Here is a 20,317-nt window from a genome sequence, read left to right as displayed (position 1 = left end):
CTTAAGATACTGAATGACATTATTTGGGCGGGCTGTGCTACGCGCGACAACGTGAGGACATTCAGTGTGTTAGGCATGATGGTGGTGATGGCCAAAAAGAGGAATGCACTCATATTTTAGAAGTTCTCAATGTAGGTAAAAACGTCGTACAAGGGTTAAAAATATTTTTTGAGGAATAGTGTTTTCTATAAAATGGTGTGAGCCGTTTCTAAAAGTGGCTTCAGCAGCTGCCATCGCCTGCCAGCGGTAGCCAAATCTGAAAAATTCAAAACAACGAGTAACATGATGCTTTGCCTTTTGCCTCTGTTTGAGTGAACTTCATCTTCTCCAGAACTTCGCATCCAAGAGTGCACAAAGAATTGTCTTATGTCGAAGTTCAGGTACGTTTCCGCGTTAGCACTCTGGTGCTGAGAGTTTCGTTGGTTTCATTTGGTGTTCATCGCGTTCGAGAGTAGACAAATTTAAGGCGTTCGTGAAGGCGAATGAGTTGTACAGAACTCTTTAAACAAAAAAATGGCATTAGAGTGAATGGCATTAGATTTTTGTGTGTAGCAGAAAATTAATAACATTAAAACTTAAGGCATTAAGCACTTAAAAGTCATTTTTCGTCTACATGTGGTATGGCTATAAGTCAGACTGGTATGAAAGCCAACATTGATTGCAGTCTGTACCTTTAGTTTGGGAGGTTTTTGGATCATCCAACATGCCTAGAAAGGTGTGCACAATGCCCATGCTGCGAGCACATTTTATACAATGTGTTCATTCAACTAGAGTGTGACATGTTGCAGGAATTCAACGATGAATCTAGTGAAACTCCCTCTTGTACGAGATGCGCCTACCAGGCTCCAACCAGTGCTCTAAACCATGATTCACATTATCGCATTAGATGGATACACTAAACCAGGCTCGTGGGAAAACACTTATTGTTGTTTGTGTATATATAACTTGGTACTGTCAACACAACAGGAAAAGACTGCACATTGTACGCACTGCAATTGACGTGAGACTGCAAGAGATTTGGAGGTTTTGTTGAAGTTGGAGAGATACAAGCTTAGTTTGTTTACTGGTTTGAAAGTTGTCTGACAAGCTCCTCGTGCATGGTTAGTTGATGACAATTTACAATGAAAATGAAACGTGCAGCTGCTTTGTATTGAAGCAAACCAACACATGTGTCCAAGGCACCACAAATACATGGCAACAACCCACCATGCGAGAAGCGCACTACAGTGTGCACGCAATGGTTATATTGAGAGCCATTGATAATGCGAAATTCAAAATTTCTATGGAACATAGCAAACAAGCTCACAAGCCATCCAAGGATGTGATCTATGCACACAAAACGTTTGGTTCATTCGAAAGATTGCGTCGTTAAAATCATACTGACACCACTTTTAAGGTAAACTTTGCTCAAATAAGTTACATAATTAGGAAAAAAGGGAATGGCCATGCGACCCACTAGGTCATGTTCCGCAACAGAACCTATGATGTCATAAGCCCTGCTGTGCGATTGGCTGAGGCCGGCAAAAGCAAACGCAAATTCGGCAGGGCTTATAAGCTTGCCGAACGAGCTATTTGCGCTTAAATGTAGAGCACATTCTTTTTATAGCAGTAAGAATTGTGGGGTGAACAATTAGTTACAAACAAACACGTAAACACCAAAGCGGTTAGTGCGGCACTTTGCCGAATGAACACTAATACAGACGTCGGACGTGCTGGACCAATCTAAAACAACACTGACCAACTGACACAAGAGGCACGATCGCTTACGCCACCATGTTTGTCGAGTAGTATTTTAAGTTTTAGGAAACAATTAGTATGAACCGTAATAAAAGTACGGCAGGTGTAGAAGTCCAGCCAGAAGCAAAGTGCGACCACTGGCACATCAGCAGTATTGCAGCACCATCTATGAAAGTGGTCATAAACAAGATAACCAAACACTGCCATTTCAGCAGTATTGCAGTGCCATCTATGAAAGTGGGCGATAAACAAGTACGCAAGGGATATTTACAGTGTTCCTTTACTAAAACATTCATGGATACTTGGTTTTTTGATAGCAAATGATATTCTACATCTACTGCAGAAAACTGCCACCTTTCTGCAGTAGCACCTGTGAGATGGGAGCAGCCCTGGTCAGGAGGCTATATTTTAAGGTCCTGCTCTTAATGCGTCATTGTCGACGTCACGCAAACACACGATTTAGAGGGACATTTGAAATTTGGACTTAAAATATTCAATTTTATGAGTGAATAAATGATCGTTTGCTGCCTAACAAGCATTTATGGCCCTATAAAACACTAAATCTTTCGAATAAACAAACTTGTATTTTGTCTGCATGGCCCCTTTAAGCAGTATGCACCTAGCTGACGTGTGCTTAGCCCTGATAATGAGGTAGGCCTCAACAATTGACCTGATTTGATGTTTCCAAATAGCTAAGCATAATTTTTTTTAATTGGAATTCAAACTGCGGATATGACTGGCACGTTTCCAGTAGCGAATGTCAGCCATTACAGCTTGAAAAGAAGAGAGAGATAAAACCATTTCCACATACAATTAACCTGCAATGCAGTGTTTGTGAACAAACAATCATGTATGCAAACTTAATGATTAGCACAAGGCACTGGAACCCAGAAGTGGATAAACTCGTTCCCAATGCCTAAAGTGCTACTAGTGCATCTTATGACGTGCACTTCACATCGTGTTTCATCTCGTTCCCGTCATTTTGTGCAATTTCAAGTGCAAAGTTTCTTCTGAGCAATGCACCAATTAACTATAGCCCAACCCCCGGCGGTATTGCTGCTATGGCCAGCAATGGAAGGATCACCACAAGCACCAATGACACTTCTGATGGACTATCAAGCAAACCTTTAGACATGCTATGCATTGTTACAAGACAAGGAAGAAGTGGGGAGTGGTGTACTGTGCCGTGGAAGCCAGACAGATGACGACAACGTTCTGAGTGGGGCCCAGCCCCTATTCAATCATTCAATCGTACTATCTTGCTCCATCTACCATAGTACGTGTCATTTGTCCTGCGGGTGCGTAAGAATACTAATTTCATAGTTAATGATATTGACTTACTAAATGCTTGTACTTGAAAAAGCGAAGCTAGAAATTTTGTTTAACAAAACTTGTTGGGGGGCTAATTGGTACATGATTCTTAAATATGTTTAAGCGCAAAATAACCAAGACGATACACAAGAAGGAAGAGACAGGACAAGTGCTACAGGGCTAGTGCTTGTCCTGTCTCTCCTTTTTTGTTTTGTGTATCAACTTTGTGATTTTGTGCTTAAACATATTTAATAACTTTGTTTGATGTCGTGTCTAGTAGTGGAAAGCTTTATCTGCTGAGCCACTGAGGTGGACACCCGTATAACGGGCAAAGTCTCACGGGAGTTCCTGTACAAATGGTCCCAATTGCAAGTTGCCTGGTAATTAATTTATCCTATCTGGTTCTAATTCGGAGTAGCGTGGCTGCTCCAGCTAAACATGGCTTTGTTCTATCACTCTTACATATAGCCAGCTCGACCTGAAACTATTCAATCGGTACCAGCAAAATGAAAAAAAGAAATGCATCAATCACTATATAATTACAGCTTTCCATCTAACTGTTACAAAATACAACTTCTGTCTAATTCAAAGACAAGAAATGAGGTTAATTCATTTTATAGCTGTTCGGAGAAGAAATGATTCGCCAACGAGATATTTTTTTGCGCAACGTAGGTGCTGCACAACACTTACGCAAAAATAATCTACAGAATGCAACTTAAACTTAGCCGGCAGAAAATGTAATCACGCGTTTGTGGCTGGCAACTGTTTCCGGTGAAGCTACTTGTGGTTAACAAACAAAACTTCCCAAAGTTGACTTTTTTCTGCGCTGATAAATCGGACATTTTCAGTATTACAACACGAAAAGAGCGAGAGAGGCAGGCTAGATACGTTCCGGAACCATCTGTGTCGCTTCCGCGGCAATATAATATACAAGTGAACTACTTTCGATGTTCAAAAACTGTCTATCCGCATCCGCCTGCCACAATGCACAATACACGCGCAGTGGCAGCCGTGTGAAACCTAGTACCCCTCGCCCCTTCCGGTGCATTCAATGCAGTGACCTTTCGCCCCTGCCTTGGAGTTGGGGCGCAATCACGCGCAGGTTGAACGCTCGCCGGCCAGGTCACTGGCCGCTGCCTCCGCGCGAGGTAACTGCGGCGCGCCTCGGCAGCGCTGTAAGGATTCACCGCCGCGCATTTAAAAGAAATGAATGATCAAATGGTGCACTTCAACCGAAGAGGCCTCGTCCTCGCCGTATTCTTTCCCTCTCTTCAGGCCGTGGACGAAAGGAACGGTCAAAGCGTCGGAGGAGGAGCCGCGGCAAGCGGCGACGTACTACGCGCGTGAGGCAACGCCGAGTACCGCGAACTCCGAAGGCACGCGCGATGAACAGGGAGGGAAGCGCGAATGAAGCAGTAAATGATAGGCTTCGAGCAGCGGCGGTGTGCGACAAGTGATGACGGCCTCGGCGGGCATCCGATACGGCGGCCGATAAAGGCGTCATTGTTTGGTCGAAAGGCGCCACCCGAGCACAACAGCCGTCAAACGCTTCTCGCAAGCCAGACGCGCGCACTTGGCTCGCTGCCGCCCGCGGGAGAGGTGTGCCGCCGCCTGTAGCGCTCCCTCGTCGACTCCTCGCCTTCGGGGCGGCCCGGCCGCAGCTGTGTTTACTAGGAAGTGTTCCCATGCAGGTGAGCGACATTATCAGTCGCGTCACGTTCCCCCCGCGGCGGTTCCCGGCCCTTTTCCCGTCTGCTCTTCTCGGGTAACCCGCGCTGTCATCGCCGACTGGCGCACCGACGTGACTGACGTGCGCGTGGTGCGTTTAGTTGGCTTTGCGAGGCGCGAGAAACGAAAGCCGCTATGGACGCCTCGACGTGTGCCCCTGGTAACAGCGACTGCGGACCGCGTTTTGGTGCCTGACCGCGAGCGAGCGCGCCCCGCTCGACTCTCCTCGACCGCTGCTGGGCTCCCTCCGAATTCGCGCATGGCCCGAGCAGGAGAGCGCCGAGCCCGGAAATGAAGCAAGGCGTCCGGGCGCTGGCGCGGAGCGTCGCCTCGGAGACGTCCGTCTCGCTCGGAACACAACAGCCCGGCAGTGCCGCCGCAAAAGCGCAGGAGTTACGCCGGGCGGAGGTGTATCCAAAACCCTTCCACAAGATTCCCGGTCCCAAGCCTTCCCTACCTTTCATCGGGACGAGCTGGCAGTACTCGAAATGGGGTAACTACCAAATGTTTTCATTGTTGTTACTTCCGCCGGAGGACGTCGTTCATCAATCATTAAGCTTTGGTGCCTTGGTGCACGTGGTTATGCAGCGAAAGGAGCTTTAAAAATAGCGTATTGTCACTTGACAATGCCCCTCGTGCTGTTGAGGTCTGCCGGCTTACAAATGCCAGATGTCAAACTCATGAACGTTGGAGTACTTACGTAGATAAGTTGCATAAAAGGTTGTACAATGTCTCTTGAATTATATATGAACAGATTTCGAGTGAGAGCAAGGTATAATGGTATAATATGCATGCGCAGCAGGTAGATTTTAATATGTCGAAAGAGGCAATATAATGGTAAATATGCATGCGCAGCAGGTAGATTTTAATATGTCGAAAGAGCCAATTACTTCTTATATATTTGAGTGTCATTGAGATGCAACTGCAGTTCTTTAAAAAAGTTGCATTGCAAATTACATGTTTTTAATGTTCCCTAAATATTCTACAGATGAGCCCCAAAATACCTGAAAACAAACTGCTTGTTTTACTCAAGTGTACAACATCTATAAATCGCGTGCAAAAAAAAAAAAGAGTATAGATTTGAGGTAAAAATTTTGTTCACAATCTCTTCCTTCTATTATGACGACATAATTAGAATAAACCGCATAAAAAACTGGAGAAGTATTGCAGTTGCTGCAGCTTTTCAATACTGGTAAACTCTGAGACATATCCATCTATGGATCCCTAGGCATTTGCCAAATTCACCTGAGATCTATCTATTTATGGGTGGTGTGCTTTCACCCAGTGACAGCCATTATTGCAATTGCTAACAGGGGATAACAATTGGGTAATAGCTGCAATATGTCCAGCAAGGAGCTCAATTACGGCTGCACCAAAACGTCATGAAGCGTGTTGTAATTAACGTGAAATTTGTGGGAAAAGTTGTTGGACAGCAATGATGTCATTATGAGAGCAGCACAAAAATATAACTGATTTTAATAAATTGCTGGCGGGCACATATTCTTGGCTGACTCGAAATTCTTTCCAAATGAAAGTCAGCGTGTTTTCCATTGTATAGTTCTTTCCACTTTTCCAAAGTAGCTGTGAAGTTACAACAACTAGAACCTTTCCAAGATGTAAAGGTCGGTAAACAAGCCTACCTTTGTGAAAGGACACGACATGTTATCCTTTATGGTTTAACATTAACAATGTTAATGTAAATGTTATTTACATACTCGTACCAAGCATAGCTTCCTTGCAAATGTCTGACATTCTAAGGAAATACGGAGAATAAATTTATTATTGCACTCTGTGGTATGCTGGTGTACTTAAGAATAAGATACAGAAATCAGTCTCAGCACTCGTTAAATGCCTACAGCTGGCTGCTGTCCTGTGTACGGAATGAGCCCTCAATGTCTTGGTGCAGGCCGGTACAACCTGTACCAACTTCACGATGCCAGTACAGACAAGTACCACCGGTACGGCGACCTTATGAAGGAGGAGTACCAGTGGCGAAAGCCTGTCGTCCACGCCTTCAACCCGGAAGACTTCCAGGTCATATTTCGGAGCCAAGGACGCTGTCCGGTTCGACCCCCCAACGAGTTTGTCTGCAAGTACCGCACCGAACATCCTCTCAAGTACAACAGTGTGGGTCTCTCCAATGCGTAAGGGCCTTTTCTTATTGGCACACTAACCACGTATCGATCATGTACAGTTAGTTCAGCGCAAAAAGAGACACGGACCAAAAAAGACGCAACACAAGAGCGCTCCTGTGTTATGTCTTTTCTGGACCCTGTTTATTTTTGCTCTAAACTGTACATAATGGAATACCAACTATCAGTACGGGGCTAATACTATATTTTATCAGTGGGCTAGTGCGTGGCATTCAGCATCCCGTTTAACCTTTCGCTACATTTGGCAAACCAACAGTTCAAATCCCTGACACACACACAAAAACAAAAATCTTCCGTTCTCTTTTTTCATTTCGTCTCTCAAAGGTTGTGCAGGTATTAAATAAAGGTAAATGATTAAAGTTACTCGGCTCATGAACTTGACTTTTTTTTTTCAAATATTTGGTTATTAATAATAGAAAAATGTGCATGGGAAGGAAAAAAAGGAAAGTAAAAAAAAGGGGGAAAAGAAGCAACGGGGTTACAAACAGTGCTGGAACATGACGATAGGAGGATAGCACAAACGCGGCGCTGTTTGTAACCAAGTTATGTACGAACTGGCCCGCCTGCAATCCGTGAAAAGAAACAAGCTTGTGTACTGTTGTAAACTGTGCTATCAAAATGTCTGCTATTTCTTCCAGAATTTGGCTCATTGTGGTTGTACAATGAACTGCGCGACCATAATGAGCCAAATTGTCTTGTAAAGGTTAAAATTCTTATTCTTCTGTATTCATTTAGACTGTTGCTGTCAGCTTTAAGCAAACCACTGCACTATAAAGTTAGTTTCAAGGTTTTTAAGGTTTATTCAATAAATGTTTGGTTTACAAAATGTGGTATTGATGGAGGTACAGAAGGAGGTCCCGAAGTAAAAACTGTCAGGGGGACCTCCAAGTGGTACAGTCTAGTTGTGCTGCAGTATAGTGGTACAGTATAATTAGTACAGTAAGTGTTACAGTATAGTTGTGATACAGTCTCGCTAGCTAGACCTGAATGCAAGCGTTGCTCGGAAATTTGTTTTTGATTGGAATATAAAGGCTGGAAAAAAAAGGCTGGTAAAAATCTTAGGCATCTATATACTTGATATACGAACTTGGGTCTCCAATTCCTTTTCTAATGGCTTCTAAATACCTGACCTCATCACCGTCATCAGGCTACCTTATTGAACACACCGGAAGAAACAATACAAAAATATTTAGGCCTATATGGCTAGATACTGGTGCGGCATGTAAAGCGTCATTACACAGCAAACCAGTTAGGTCAACACAGCAAAAAAAAAAAATAAATAAATAAAATAAAACAGCAAAACAAAGGAACTGTTGAAAACTATGCGGCTTGTTTGGGCTAGTAAAAAAAAATTACATGTTATCCCAAAATGTCTTACTGCCTTGATTTCAATAGGCAGTACATCCCAGATTTCCGCAGCATTGAATGGGTTCAACCTTTTTTTTTTTTTTTTTTCCACATTTGTAAAAATGCAGTGCTTGAATGGGTTAACGAGCTATTGCCCCCTCTCGATTTTTTTTTTTTTTTAAGTGCTGACACATATCTGCCGAGATGTCATGTTTTAATTCTTTCATTTGCTTTATGTGGTCTGAAATTGTCTTACACTGCCTTCTTTTTTTTTTTATCATCAGTACCCACATGTCTCGTCTGAGGAGGGAATTGTAAAACAGGATTTTGGTTCTACAAATCCTCTCAACAACTGCTCTAGAGGCAGTTGTGAAATGAGGGGCTCAGTGGCTAAGGCATTGCGCTGCTGAGCACAAGGTCACGGGTTCGATTCCCGGCTGCGGTGGCCGCTTTTCTGATAGAGGCGAAAAGCAAAAACGCCCGTGTGTTCGAGATTTCGGCGTGCACGTTAAAGATCCCCAGTTGGTGAAAATTAATCCGGAGCCCTCCACTACGGCACGCCTCATCGCCTGCGTCGCGTCGGCACGTTAAACCCTACAATCAATCAATCAAAGTTGTGAAATGAGGAGTTGCCTATAGGAGGCGTCAAGTGCTGTGTTTTGAATTAGGTTGAGATGTTTGCGATGCCTCAAGCAGCCCTGTTTCTTCGTGTGCAGAATTGGCCCCGAGTGGCACACCCTTCGCATGGCGTTGGCACCGGCGCTCCTGCAGATGAAAAACATGGCCGGGCTGGCCCGCTGGCAGGGGGAAATCTGCGACGACTTCGCCGAATACGTGCGCTGGGTCCGAGATCCCGACACGCAGGCCATAGGCAACGTCCAGGATAGCCTCTCCCGGTTGGCCCTGGAATGTGAGTGGCTGCAAGGTTGGCTTACGTTCGGAGGGAGGAAGGGGCATTGCAAAGCGTCGAGCCTCCTGCTAACCTGAAACCATGACCAACATTCTTTTTGCTGACAGGGTTTGTAGACTATCGGCACACGGAGGCGATTGGCTGTTGAGGTTTGCTGTGAAAGTTCAGGGCATATACCAACAGTACATAAATTTAGCAAGGCTTTAACGAGGGTCCTCTTTGTTTCAGCGACTGGATTTATATAAAAATAGAATTGCAAAATGCTGCTTTTATGTTTGTGATGTACCAGTGACATGCACGTTGGAGGTGGGAACTGCAGTTTCAGGTTTAGTGGCCAGATCTGTGACGTAAAATGTGTTCAGTTGGCAGCTGCCTAGGATGTCAACCTGTTGGCGTCCACTCCCAAAAAATGGCCAACGCTAAAAGATATTTTTAGCCTATGAAGTTGTACAAGAGAGTGTATGTGCATGGGCTTTAGACTGACTCTGTGTTTATTAGAATGACCTGAATTTTAAATTTCAAGCTGCTATGCAGGAGAAAAGTGAAAACACCTATGTACAGAGATTTTGGTGCACATTAAAGGTCTCCACGTAATCAAAATTAATCCGGAGCTCTCCACTATGGCACGCCTCATTGTCCAACCCCATAATTTGGAATTTCAAACCGCTTCCTCATGATTCAGTGGTTTGCTTTTGATTTAATGTATACACAACACTAGAATGATTTCACTATTCATGCGCATGTACTTGTGTCTATACTTGGGTACAAGTTAAGAACAGCAGCATCTCGTGTAGTGGTTACTCTGCCAAAGCAACAGACCCGGATGTCAACGCGAGCACGCGTTTTGAAAAGAAGATTGTGGTTCATGCATAACATCGTCTTCTTTTTCACACCTAGTCTTCAAGTGCAAGAAATCACAGAAACAACTCGTGTTGCGTTAAAAATACTCTCAGTAAGGCACTTTTTGTGCTGCGCGGAGTAACAGCCAGCTTGGTGATGAGGCGCAGGGTCAACTTCTGTTGTCGTTCCTAAGTTGTCCCCGTGCATAGTTTTCCAACGTACCCATATCACCTTTAAAATACAGTAGCCTCCTTTGCATCAACGTGCGATCTCCTTTGCAGCCATATTTATGCTGTGCCTGGACACACGGCTTGGCTGCCTCGAGCCATCCGAATCCGAGCCTGGCCAAGCGTCCACGGTCATCAAAGCCGCCCAGCAGCTGTTCTCAGCTTACCAGGAACTCTACTATGGGCTTCCTCTGTGGAAGTACATGAACACTCCGTCTTACAAGAAGTACACCGAAGCTGAGAGTGTTTTGTACAAGTGAGTGGACTTTGGTTCTCCTCTTACAGCATACGCTAGATCAACATTTGATGCCCCGCTGTGTGGTGGTAAATGCATAACAATATGTGAACTGCGTGGCACACACACTTGTAGGTTAAATTACCTGCTGACAGTTTGTTGTTTTTTTCTTTTAGTATAACGCTTGGCTACATCCAGCACTACGCAAAACAGAAATCGGAGGAGTCCACAAACATAGAGGACAAAAGTCTCCTCCAGGCACTGCTGAGTTTAGACGGATTCTCCGAAAAGGATGTTCACCTAACAGTCATGGACTTCATTGCAGGAGGCGTGTTTACAGTAAGCACCAGACTTTTTTTGTGTGTGTTTCCTAGTGGCATTCTTTGGGGGCATTCCTCCGGGCCTGTACTATGTTCACTGATGACCCCTTTTTGTGTGTTCTTTTGTGTGCCTTACATAGAGCAGCATTGCACTGTGCTTCCTACTACACCACTTGGCTTGCAATCCAGCCGTCCAAGAAAGGCTTTACACCGAGCTCAAGTCTGGCAGCAAAGATGTCGGCAGTTGCTCCTACCTTCGGGCATGCATTAAGGAGAGCTTCCGGTGCGTGACATGCCTTTTTTGCATTATTACCTCATGTCCACAATAGAAGCTTACTGCTGAAAAAGCAATCTGATGTTCAGTGCAATGTGTGTGTGAGTGTGTGTGTGTGTGTGTGTGTTTGTATGTTCTCCCTATATACTAGGAGCCAGCAATTCCACTTTTCCACTCACTATGTCAGTCGATTTTGTCTCTTTTAGGAATGCACCTTGGCATCGCAAAGATGAAGCTCTTTTTAGCACTTCATGGTGTCACATGTGTGCATGCATTCTCTGTTGCCATTATAACATAAAGCAGTCCCAGAAGTGCTTGCTCAAGGTTGGTTTCTCCTGACACGCTTCTCTCTGAAGGCTGTCTGGGCAAACGCAGACTGTTGATCAAGCACTTCCGCCTCTCTGGCCGACTGCACACATTTCAGCTGTCGTAGAGCGGCACGCAGTACCCTGCAATCTAGTGACGTAATCCAGTGGCAAAGTGGAGCCGGTTTTTGATTAGGTACGTCTAGGGCCGTTTTACATTGGAAAAAGTGAAAGTTGGCTTCGCGGGGTCTAATTGGCGAGAGAGGTTGTTTTAAAAGCCTTAATATACCTAGAGGACAGGGGGAGAAAATAAGCAATGCTGTTAGGTTTTTAGCATCTAGTATAATTGTTTTTGCACTCTATGTGTGCTGTTCTGGGGGCGCTGCGTTTGTGCTAGAACCAGGTGTTTGTGTTAAACTACATTGCCATTTTTTGTTGCGTGTTCTCTGGTATTTTTTCCCTTTTTCCTTCTCTGTCTCTGTTTTTTTTTATTGCGCACCGTGTGAGTTCATGTAATCAATTTAAATATGCCTTCTAAAAACAAAAGCTGATGTTATCCTTGCGCTCCATAGTGCAAGTATTAAACAACAAAATCACAAACTTGAATATGCATGGAAACACTACTAAAAAAGAAAAGAGGTTAGATGCAGGCTGCTTAGTTTTCTCTAGCGACAAAGGCACTGCAATCTATGAACTCTAAAAACGGAAAAGAGGAACTACAGCTAATTGCTCTGTAAACTTTTGTGCGAAACATTGCATCCTAACAGTACGAAGTCATATTGAGTCACGTGCAACACCTTCAGTTTTTTTCATTGCGTCAAGAATGGATCTGACCTCTCTTGTTCCTCCTCCTATTTTTCTTTTCTTTTCTTTGCAGATTAAGCCCAACAGTTCCGGGCGTAATGAGAATCCTGCCAGAGGATGTGGTGCTCTCTGGGTACAGGGTACCAGCGGGGGTATGTTGTTTTTTATTTTTTTATTTTATTGTTTAGCTTCTCATCCAACTTTTTTTTTTTATCTTCTTTTTCTTCCACGAGCAAGTGAAAAGCAAGCTATGTAACAAGTGCTACAATAGGAATTCCAAACCATGTCCACTCATCTCAGACAAGCACAAAAATACAGTGGACTCCCGTTAAAATGAACTCGGTTAAGACGAACAACATTTTTGCTCTCTTGTAACATCCGCAATGCAAAAAACCTCCACTTAACTCTTTTACGATGGCGCCATAGGCAATCAGAAGCCGGCGTCCGATGATTTTAAATCTCCCGCAAAATCTGAAACCCGCGCTCCACAGACAACTATCGCCATCTGGTGTGTTCATTGGCAACTTCTCTTTCAATTTCGGTTTCGTTTGTTTATGTGTCTCGTGTGGTGGCGGCGTAGCAAGAGAAATTTGAACCGAAGGGGAAGGGGAGGAGGAAAAATGGCGTCAGGTTCGCGCCGCACTCCGCGCAGTCGGACTGCTGTAGCAAGCAATTCGGCAGCTCCTGCTGTCGATTTTTCTGATTCCAGCAGCAGTGAGGGGTCAAGCAATGATGTGGGATCTTCAGATTTCAGTTAGGACGACGAAGCTCCGGTTCAGGTGCCTCGCACTTCAACAAGCGCTGGCAGGTAATTTCGTTGTGACTCCGTGCTGTATTTATAAGCAAAACGTGCTTCTTATCTGATGACTGCGGTTTTGATTTTGTGTTTAGGGTCTCGAGAACGTACGGCCGGGATATTTTGCCAAATGCACTGCGCCGTATCGCACTATCACCTTCAAGATAACCTGGCGCTCGTGTAAGAGTCGCGCTGCAGGGTTCAGGTGCGACGCTTGTTGGGAGCGCTCAATTTTTTTTCTTGTTTTTTACCACCTAACTGATAAGAATTTTGTGCGAGGACACAAAAGAGTTTACCGTAATTACCCGATTCTAACGCGCACCCGATTTTCCTGACAAAAAAACTAAAAAACTTGCACCTCCGATTGTAACGCGCACGGAACTGTGTGAGCAAGAAAAACGAATGCGAGAGAAACGGGTGATTTATTTCCTGAAGTAATCTCACTAATCTCACTCCTCGTCGCTCTCCGCTGACCACAACATCTCGTCCTCGGTGCCGTCAAGCACGTTCGTGATGCCACACTTCTGAACTGCCGTTCAACCATGGTCGATGGGATCGTGGCCCACGCCTCACACGCCCATCCCGCGAGCTTCTCCAGAGGCACACGCTTCAGCCGACCGCTAGTTTTGAACGCGTGAGAGCCACTGCTGCCATTGCTGTTATCAAGCGCGCAAGTGGAACGATTTGACGATTTGTGTGAACGCCGATAGAAAAGCCTAGGCGCCTATGCTTCCTGCGTCCGAAAAATCGTTGCTAAAAGCTTTAGCGCCATCTTGACATGGCGATGGCGATGAGTGGGATGAAATTTCCGCTGTTTCGGTTCGGTTTCGTATCCGATTCTAACGCGCATGCGATTTTTCGACCTATTTTTCCGGAAAAAAAGTGCACGTTAAAATGGGGTAAGTACGGTACTTGGATGCACATTTTACAGAGACTCATTCACCCTTGAGTGCCCTCGCGGCGTGGCACAGCCGTCAGTTGCGCTAGGTTGACGGGCCCTCAAGAATCCAAAACTTGGTGTACACTGTTGATTTATTTATTGAATCATAGCCAAGGAACGTAGGAACAATTTGTACATCTTAAAATACCTGAAGTAATTTTGGGTCCCGGTAAAAGTGCCGATTTGTGTTTTTCGTATACTTTTCTTGGGGGCGTTTTTCTGATTACTTGGCAAATAAACTAAGTAATTGTGCCTTTAACAAAACTGCTGCTTTGTGTTTGGAAGAGCCATCTATAAGCTACAATTTCATGCATAGCAAGGCTACGTGTGTCCAGTAGCTCAAGAGAAAAAAAATGTTTTGTGGAAGCACTTAAAATCGGTCGTTTTTCCGCCGTAACGAAAGAGTTAAGACGAATTTCTGATAATACAAACAGACTTTTAGACTCCCTTCAAGTTCATCTTTACACGGGAGTCTACTGTATTGCCATGTCGGTTGTAACTAATTTTGAAAGCTACAAAATTACTTCGGTCTTACTGCAAATAAAGTAATGCTTAACACCTAACAATATTGTGAGCTACTGAATGCTTGCACATGGTGGAAGAAAACTCAAGGATGCATGGAAATAGTTTAGCCAGAACAATTCTGTAAAATAATATACCGTGGACTTGAACCCTCACATAATACAGTACTATGCTGTTTTGCTACATGCGTAGTGACGAGATGCTCAGACGGCTGAAACAGCTTGCTTGGCCAACTTTGTCTGACAGAGCAGAAGCCCAAGTGGACATTCACATGTGTGAGGTAGAAAGAGCGATGGTTTTCTTCCAGCAGCTCCGTTCTGCTTCTCTGCGACAGATCCCGGTGTTTGCCAACTCCCTGGTGACCTGTCGCCTGGAGAAGTACTTTCCGCAGCCAGAGCGGTTCCATCCCGAGCGGTGGTTGGGGGAGGCTCGCTGCCGCATCCACCCCTTCAGCATGCTGCCCTTCGGACACGGGGCACGCATGTGCGTTGGCCGACGCTTTTCCGAGCTCGAGCTGATGACCGCGGCCGCCAAGGTGAGGCCTAACGCAGGCAAGGCTTGCAGAAAAAGCTAGGAGCTTTGTAGTAAGCTAAATATTTGCTTCAGTTTGAGAATATACACTTCGATTTACAGCTGTTTGAGCAAAAACATTCGCATATAGGATTCGTTTTGAAAGAAAAAAATCACCATTCACACTTCTCTATTTATTCGCAATGTGAAGACATGGTTTGGCTCGAGTGAAAAGTGAACAGATTTTCATTTCAAGGAGCCGGAGTTCCCCTTGTGTGGAAGGCATTGGTTCAATATGAGCTGGTAGAACATTCATTTACACAACATCTGTACAAAACAAAGTTGCTGCTAAATGTGTGTGTACAGTTTTTCGGAATAAATGAATTGATGCCGCAAAAACATGGGACGTTTCTATCTTCCCATTCAGATTTGTGTGAAAAATTAATAATGAAGACACAACAAATAAAAAAAACGTAGGTAGTATACAATTTAGGTTTGTGAAGTTTGTGTGAAAAAAGTAACATTAAACGAATAAACTTATATCGTTGAAAGAAGTTTTTCGGCAAGCCTTCTGGGCTATCAAAGTAATTTTGAAACAGAAAAATTTGGCTGACATCATCTGAAGATTACCATTATATACAAGTATATACAAGTATATAAACAGCTTAATGCAGGATTTGGTGACCATAGGTGGTGCGACAAGCAGAAATGTGCCGATGCTCTTGCTTCCTAATGCTATACATGGGAATGTTGACTTCTATGTTCAGTATATGTCAGAGTTGAGACAGCTACGCATATTGCTCAGTTTTGATACGAATTTGCCTGCTTGCGCCAGGCTGCTCCAAAAGCTTGAAAATTGCAAAAATTGCGCTAAACTGCTCCAAAGCAGTCTAAGAGCCAAGGATTATAACGCTCCCGTCAGAGTCAGTGGGGGAAAATGCTTACTGGCTGCATAATTTTCCAGCACCTCCAAGGTGATGCTGTTTGTAAAGGTTGAATAGATTGATCATTAAATAAAATCCGGCATAAAATTGTCGCAATGTCGGGTTGTACATGTTATACTCTGTGAGATTTTAAAGTTTTTCCATCGAAAACCACTGCAAAGTCCTGTAGAAAAAATACTTATGTGTACTGAGGTGACAAATTAGTTGTGAAAGTTGATGAAAAAACAGCAATTTTCGGAGCGAGCGTCATTTCTCCGGACATCGCCTCCGATGCTCCGGAACGACATTACTCGGCGCCGCCATCTTGGTGTGGTGAAGATTGGAAAACATGACCACCGGGCGAAGCAGTTGCTCGTGGTTCCAGCAGAGGGCTCTTCGCCGATTTCTACCGTGATTTTATTTATGGGGGTGGCAGGGTTTACATTTAGTCGTTTGATCTGCTGCGGGAAGTTGCACGACTCGGAAGACAGTCATCAAAAACAACATGGTGCACGCGAATTTGCTGTGTTTCGGCCTTGAGTGTGGTGTTTTTTTTTGTTTCCCCCCAAGGCTTCAAGAGTGATTGTTTTTCCGCCTAGCAGAGCTGTTGCAGCAGTCTGGGACAAACATAACAATTTGTGGTTAAAATAAAAAATTTTCCATCCTGGCTGTTGTATATATAGTCTATTTTAGTACTCTCGGAAAAACCATCACAATTGAAATGGGTCTATTGTTAGTCTTGTCATATCTTTACCGAACAATTGTCCAAGCACTGGTTTTATTTATTTCTGTTTTATTATTTCGTTTTTGCCGTACGTTATTTTTTCTAAAAACAGATGAAACAAGCTACAAAACAAGTGTTGCAATACAGATGCTGAACTTCTGTGTCCCAGCCTTACTATGTTTGACAAGCAGCTGCTAGAATCACCCACTGATCTCTTGTAAACTTGCCTACACTTTTTCATGGCTCAGGAGCAGCATTACTTGAAGCTAATGAATGCGAATGGTTAACAGGCAATCAATCTGGTTGCCTGTTATACGGCTTCTTCATGGCACATGGCTTCTTCATGGCACAAAGTTCCTGCGCACATCAAAGCCCAATTATCAGGTTGCTTTTACAGAAAAATAAGACGTATAGCAATCCTAGTATCGTGCTAGTGATAGTTTCTTTCCATGCAAGTATTTATGATGCAGGCAATGACATAGCTTTTCAAACGCAATGAACGTATGGTTGCGGATGTTTTGATGAAATCGTCTTGATAAAGTATAATCGGGCTCAAGCGTTTTTTTTTTTCTTTTTCCCTCTTTCTGCAAAGATGGTGGAGAACTTCATCATCGAGCCATGCACACAACACATCAACACCAGCTACGTCTTCGTGGTGGTGCCAAGTCACCCAGTGGCCCTGCGGTTCCGCGACCGAAAGTGATGACACCGCCCTCTTCCAATCATCATACCCGCTGGCTCACATTCCTGCTTGTGCAGATTGTTCCACTCGCAGTGCTGGCTCTCGAGTCAGTGCGTCTCTGGGCCGTATTCTGAGTCCCTCCTCCTCGCCGTTTCCTCCCTTCACTCTGCTGAGGGGAGGATTCTACACTGCTTATGCATAGAGAAACCGATTTCAAGGATCTCCTCCAGCGGCGACTCGAGTGGAAGAAGGACTGAGAATACCAGGGTCTGCCTCTGTCTCGCAGCCACCATCTGCAGCTGGCTCTGTCTCGAGCCAGCTGCCTTAGAACAAGTCATCGGGTGGTCCTGCCCGTGCCTTTGTGCCTGTTGTGTTTTAAGAGTGAGAGTGCCTACGAACGGTCACTGTTTGATAGAATTGTGGGCCGCAACTTTTGTGAAATTTTGTTGCTAGTGCCACAGTCTTACACTGCCAATATTAAATAAATGTCTTTCGAGGGATGTCGCATAGTACATGCTAGACTATGGTTGTAATGGTTCTTGCGTCCTGTTTTTTTGTTTTGGTTGTTTTATATATATAAATTTGGTACCGCGTGCTTGATGCATGTTGTGTTTTTAGCTGAATGAATTGTAACTGCAATTTGCACCGTTTTATTTAAGACTCGCCTGTGCTCTGGACATTTTTAATTCATGTTCTTCCACACCGAGTAACCTCAATCACTTGTATCTAGTCTATCCAAACAGTGAGCAACTGTAAAACAGCTCATGCAGTTTATGTCTCTTTTTGCAGGTCACATTTTATGGTCTTGTATGGCAACAAACTAGGCAGCTAGCTGAGGCACGTGCCTTGCCCCCTGCTGCCATGCACAATGTAGAAGTGCATTTTTTTGTTTTTTGTCGGTTTAAACGCTGACGTCAAGCTAACACGTGTGTAATCCTTTGAAAAAGACATTGTTCTGTCAGCCTCATATTGGCTTCTGTATGCCTGCTTATTTTTTTAACGTTGTCAGAAAGCACAATTGCACAAAATCAGGACGGAAGTGTGTTTATTTCTGGTTAGCATTGCATCCGCATGCTTTTTTTTTTTTTTTTTTTTGTGATTGCAGACAAATTGGCTGTTTCACAAGTTTTTCACGAATATGGGACCTGTTCAAGCTAAATATTTGAACAGGCTATTGTTTTGGTTGCAGCTTGTATCGCAGGGACGGAACATGTGCGCTCTAACCTCTTTTTTTTTTTTTTTTTTCCCACAAACTTTTCAATCGACAAGACAAAATATAGCTCAGAATTTGCTCAAACAACAAAATGAGGACTGCAGTGTGCACTATGTCATCAAAGCTGATTTTTATTTTCTCTGTGTTTTAGCTTTTCTTCATAAGGTTTTATGTTATTAGTACTGTGTGTAGCAACATGTATGTACCCACATATTTTGGTAAAAGCTGGCAAGCTTTAATAAATGTATGCCTTCCTTTTTATACGGTTATCATTCAAGGTTCACTATACAAGTTTTTATATACTCACTTTTGTATTAATTGCATAATGGACATGCACGACAATCACTAATGGTTGTGATACTTCGGCGCAAGCTGTTTTTAATTATGTTTTCCCGGTTTTATGTGGCAGCGGCTTCTTTGTAAAGCTGCAGTAAGTGTGATGTCCTTTCTGCGTACTAGTGCCTTTTGCGGCAGAAGGATGCAAGTGCGTACTTGTTCATGACTTGTTCATGCGTGTATATCTCAGCCAAAAAAGTGCCCCCTGCCAAAGGAAGATTTTTATCTCAATTTTAATGGGTTGTAATTGAGCCATTTGCAAACTACTCCGCAAATAAATATGGCTTCAATTTTGCACAATATCAAATCTGTTGTATTCTTTGCAAACTGAAAACCTCTCGGCAACCATTTAAAAAAAAACGTTGCTGCGAAGGTCGGGTGATAGAAACGTCACATCACGCTGCTCTGGTGAATTCCTTTATTTCAGATAGCCGGTCAAGTACCCCTGAATGAAGAGATACAAAAAGGCTCCCCCAAAGAGCAACACACTCAGAAGCAAAGCAGCAAAGTACGTGCAGTACTTCTGCTTAAGTGGCATTTGACGTGACCCACTTTTAGAAGGTAATACAGCACATTTGAAGCTTCAACAAGGAACCTGACACTGCCTTATCTGGGGGAGCCTTTTTGCTTGCATCGGAGGTTTAGATAGCGAGCGATAAGCCCATGGCTCTCGCCATACTGTCTTCTCGAGTCTGATAAAATACTGGACTACGTTTTTTACCCCAAATTCTGTCTTCAGGCAATTTTTCGTGTAATAATTGCCAAGTCCAGTTTGTTTGCTTCATTCCCAGTTCACAACTGTCCTGCTGGCTTCGAAAGAAATATTAGCTCTTGAGCAATGCAAGATAAATGAATGGAGCAAAGAAAGTGACATTAAAATCTTTTTTTCCACTTTTCCGGATTAAGTGCCCATTTCCACACTTTCTAACAAAGTTCTGCTGGCTCCACCTCTCCCCATTTGAAGGGCAACCCATCTGCTTTCACCATGGTTAAGCAGTTTGAATCGGGTACAGAATTTCAGTTTCGGCGAACACACCATATATCAGTTAATGTCGCAGTGACTAAGTATCATTGAGTTCCACTGCAAGCGTCCATGCAAATTAGCAAAGCATTATACTTTAAAGCTGACATCAAGACCAGGGGCCCTATTCTCGACTGCACAAATTCACAGTGAACTGTGAATATGCCGGAAGTCTTTTCTGATTGGCTTTCAGTTTTGGTCACGCGCTTCCGGTTGACAAAACGGTTGTGTGTGCGTTCGTCATTTTGACGTTTCATGATGTTTACAGGCACCAGTTCTAAAGTTTTCCTTATTTCTTGTTACTGAAAGCACATAATTCTTGGCCAGCAATGATGAACTAGACTTAATGCAGCGGGCATGACAACGTACACCTGTCTTTTTTATTTAATAGCAATACGGCTTGTATGTCACGCGTTCTCTGTGATTGGCTGAGAAGACGGGACATAATTTAAACAGCTG

General features: G+C 43.9%; 1 protein-coding gene across 1 annotated transcript; it reads left to right on the top strand.

Annotated features, from left to right (window-relative positions):
* The first annotated feature begins 4,519 nt into the window (after window positions 1-4,519).
* On the top strand, window positions 4,520-19,092 carry LOC144151999 (ecdysone 20-monooxygenase-like). Its single transcript, XM_077683185.1, has 9 exons — window positions 4,520-5,269; window positions 6,683-6,920; window positions 8,993-9,186; window positions 10,308-10,509; window positions 10,665-10,827; window positions 10,949-11,091; window positions 12,265-12,343; window positions 14,784-14,984; window positions 17,199-19,092. Exons 1-9 carry the CDS (start codon window positions 5,068-5,070, stop codon window positions 17,307-17,309), a joined length of 1,533 nt encoding a protein of 510 aa, XP_077539311.1. The 5' UTR covers window positions 4,520-5,067; the 3' UTR covers window positions 17,310-19,092.
* The last annotated feature ends 1,225 nt before the right edge of the window (window positions 19,093-20,317 follow it).

Source organism: Haemaphysalis longicornis, unplaced genomic scaffold (assembly GCF_048455015.1).
Source record: "Haemaphysalis longicornis isolate Haplotype H1 unplaced genomic scaffold, Haemaphysalis longicornis Haplotype H1 scaffold_9, whole genome shotgun sequence".
In the NCBI taxonomy this organism is placed as follows: Eukaryota; Metazoa; Arthropoda; class Arachnida; order Ixodida; family Ixodidae; genus Haemaphysalis; species Haemaphysalis longicornis.
The sequence above is the reverse complement of the archived record's forward strand: the minus strand, read 5'-3'. Positions and strand labels throughout refer to the sequence as shown.

What these genes read in the sequence shown, in the direction of transcription:
- LOC144151999 (XM_077683185.1), top strand. Translation starts at nt 5,068, where the DNA reads ATGAAGCAAGGCGTCCGGGCGCTGGCGCGGAGCGTCGCCTCGGAGACG. An exon ending in GCTGAGAGTGTTTTGTACAA is followed by an intron (nt 10,510 to 10,664) that starts GTGAGTGGACTT and finishes TTTTTCTTTTAG; the next exon opens with TATAACGCTTGGCTACATCC. An exon ending in GGTACAGGGTACCAGCGGGG is followed by an intron (nt 12,344 to 14,783) that starts GTATGTTGTTTT and finishes TCTCTGCGACAG; the next exon opens with ATCCCGGTGTTTGCCAACTC.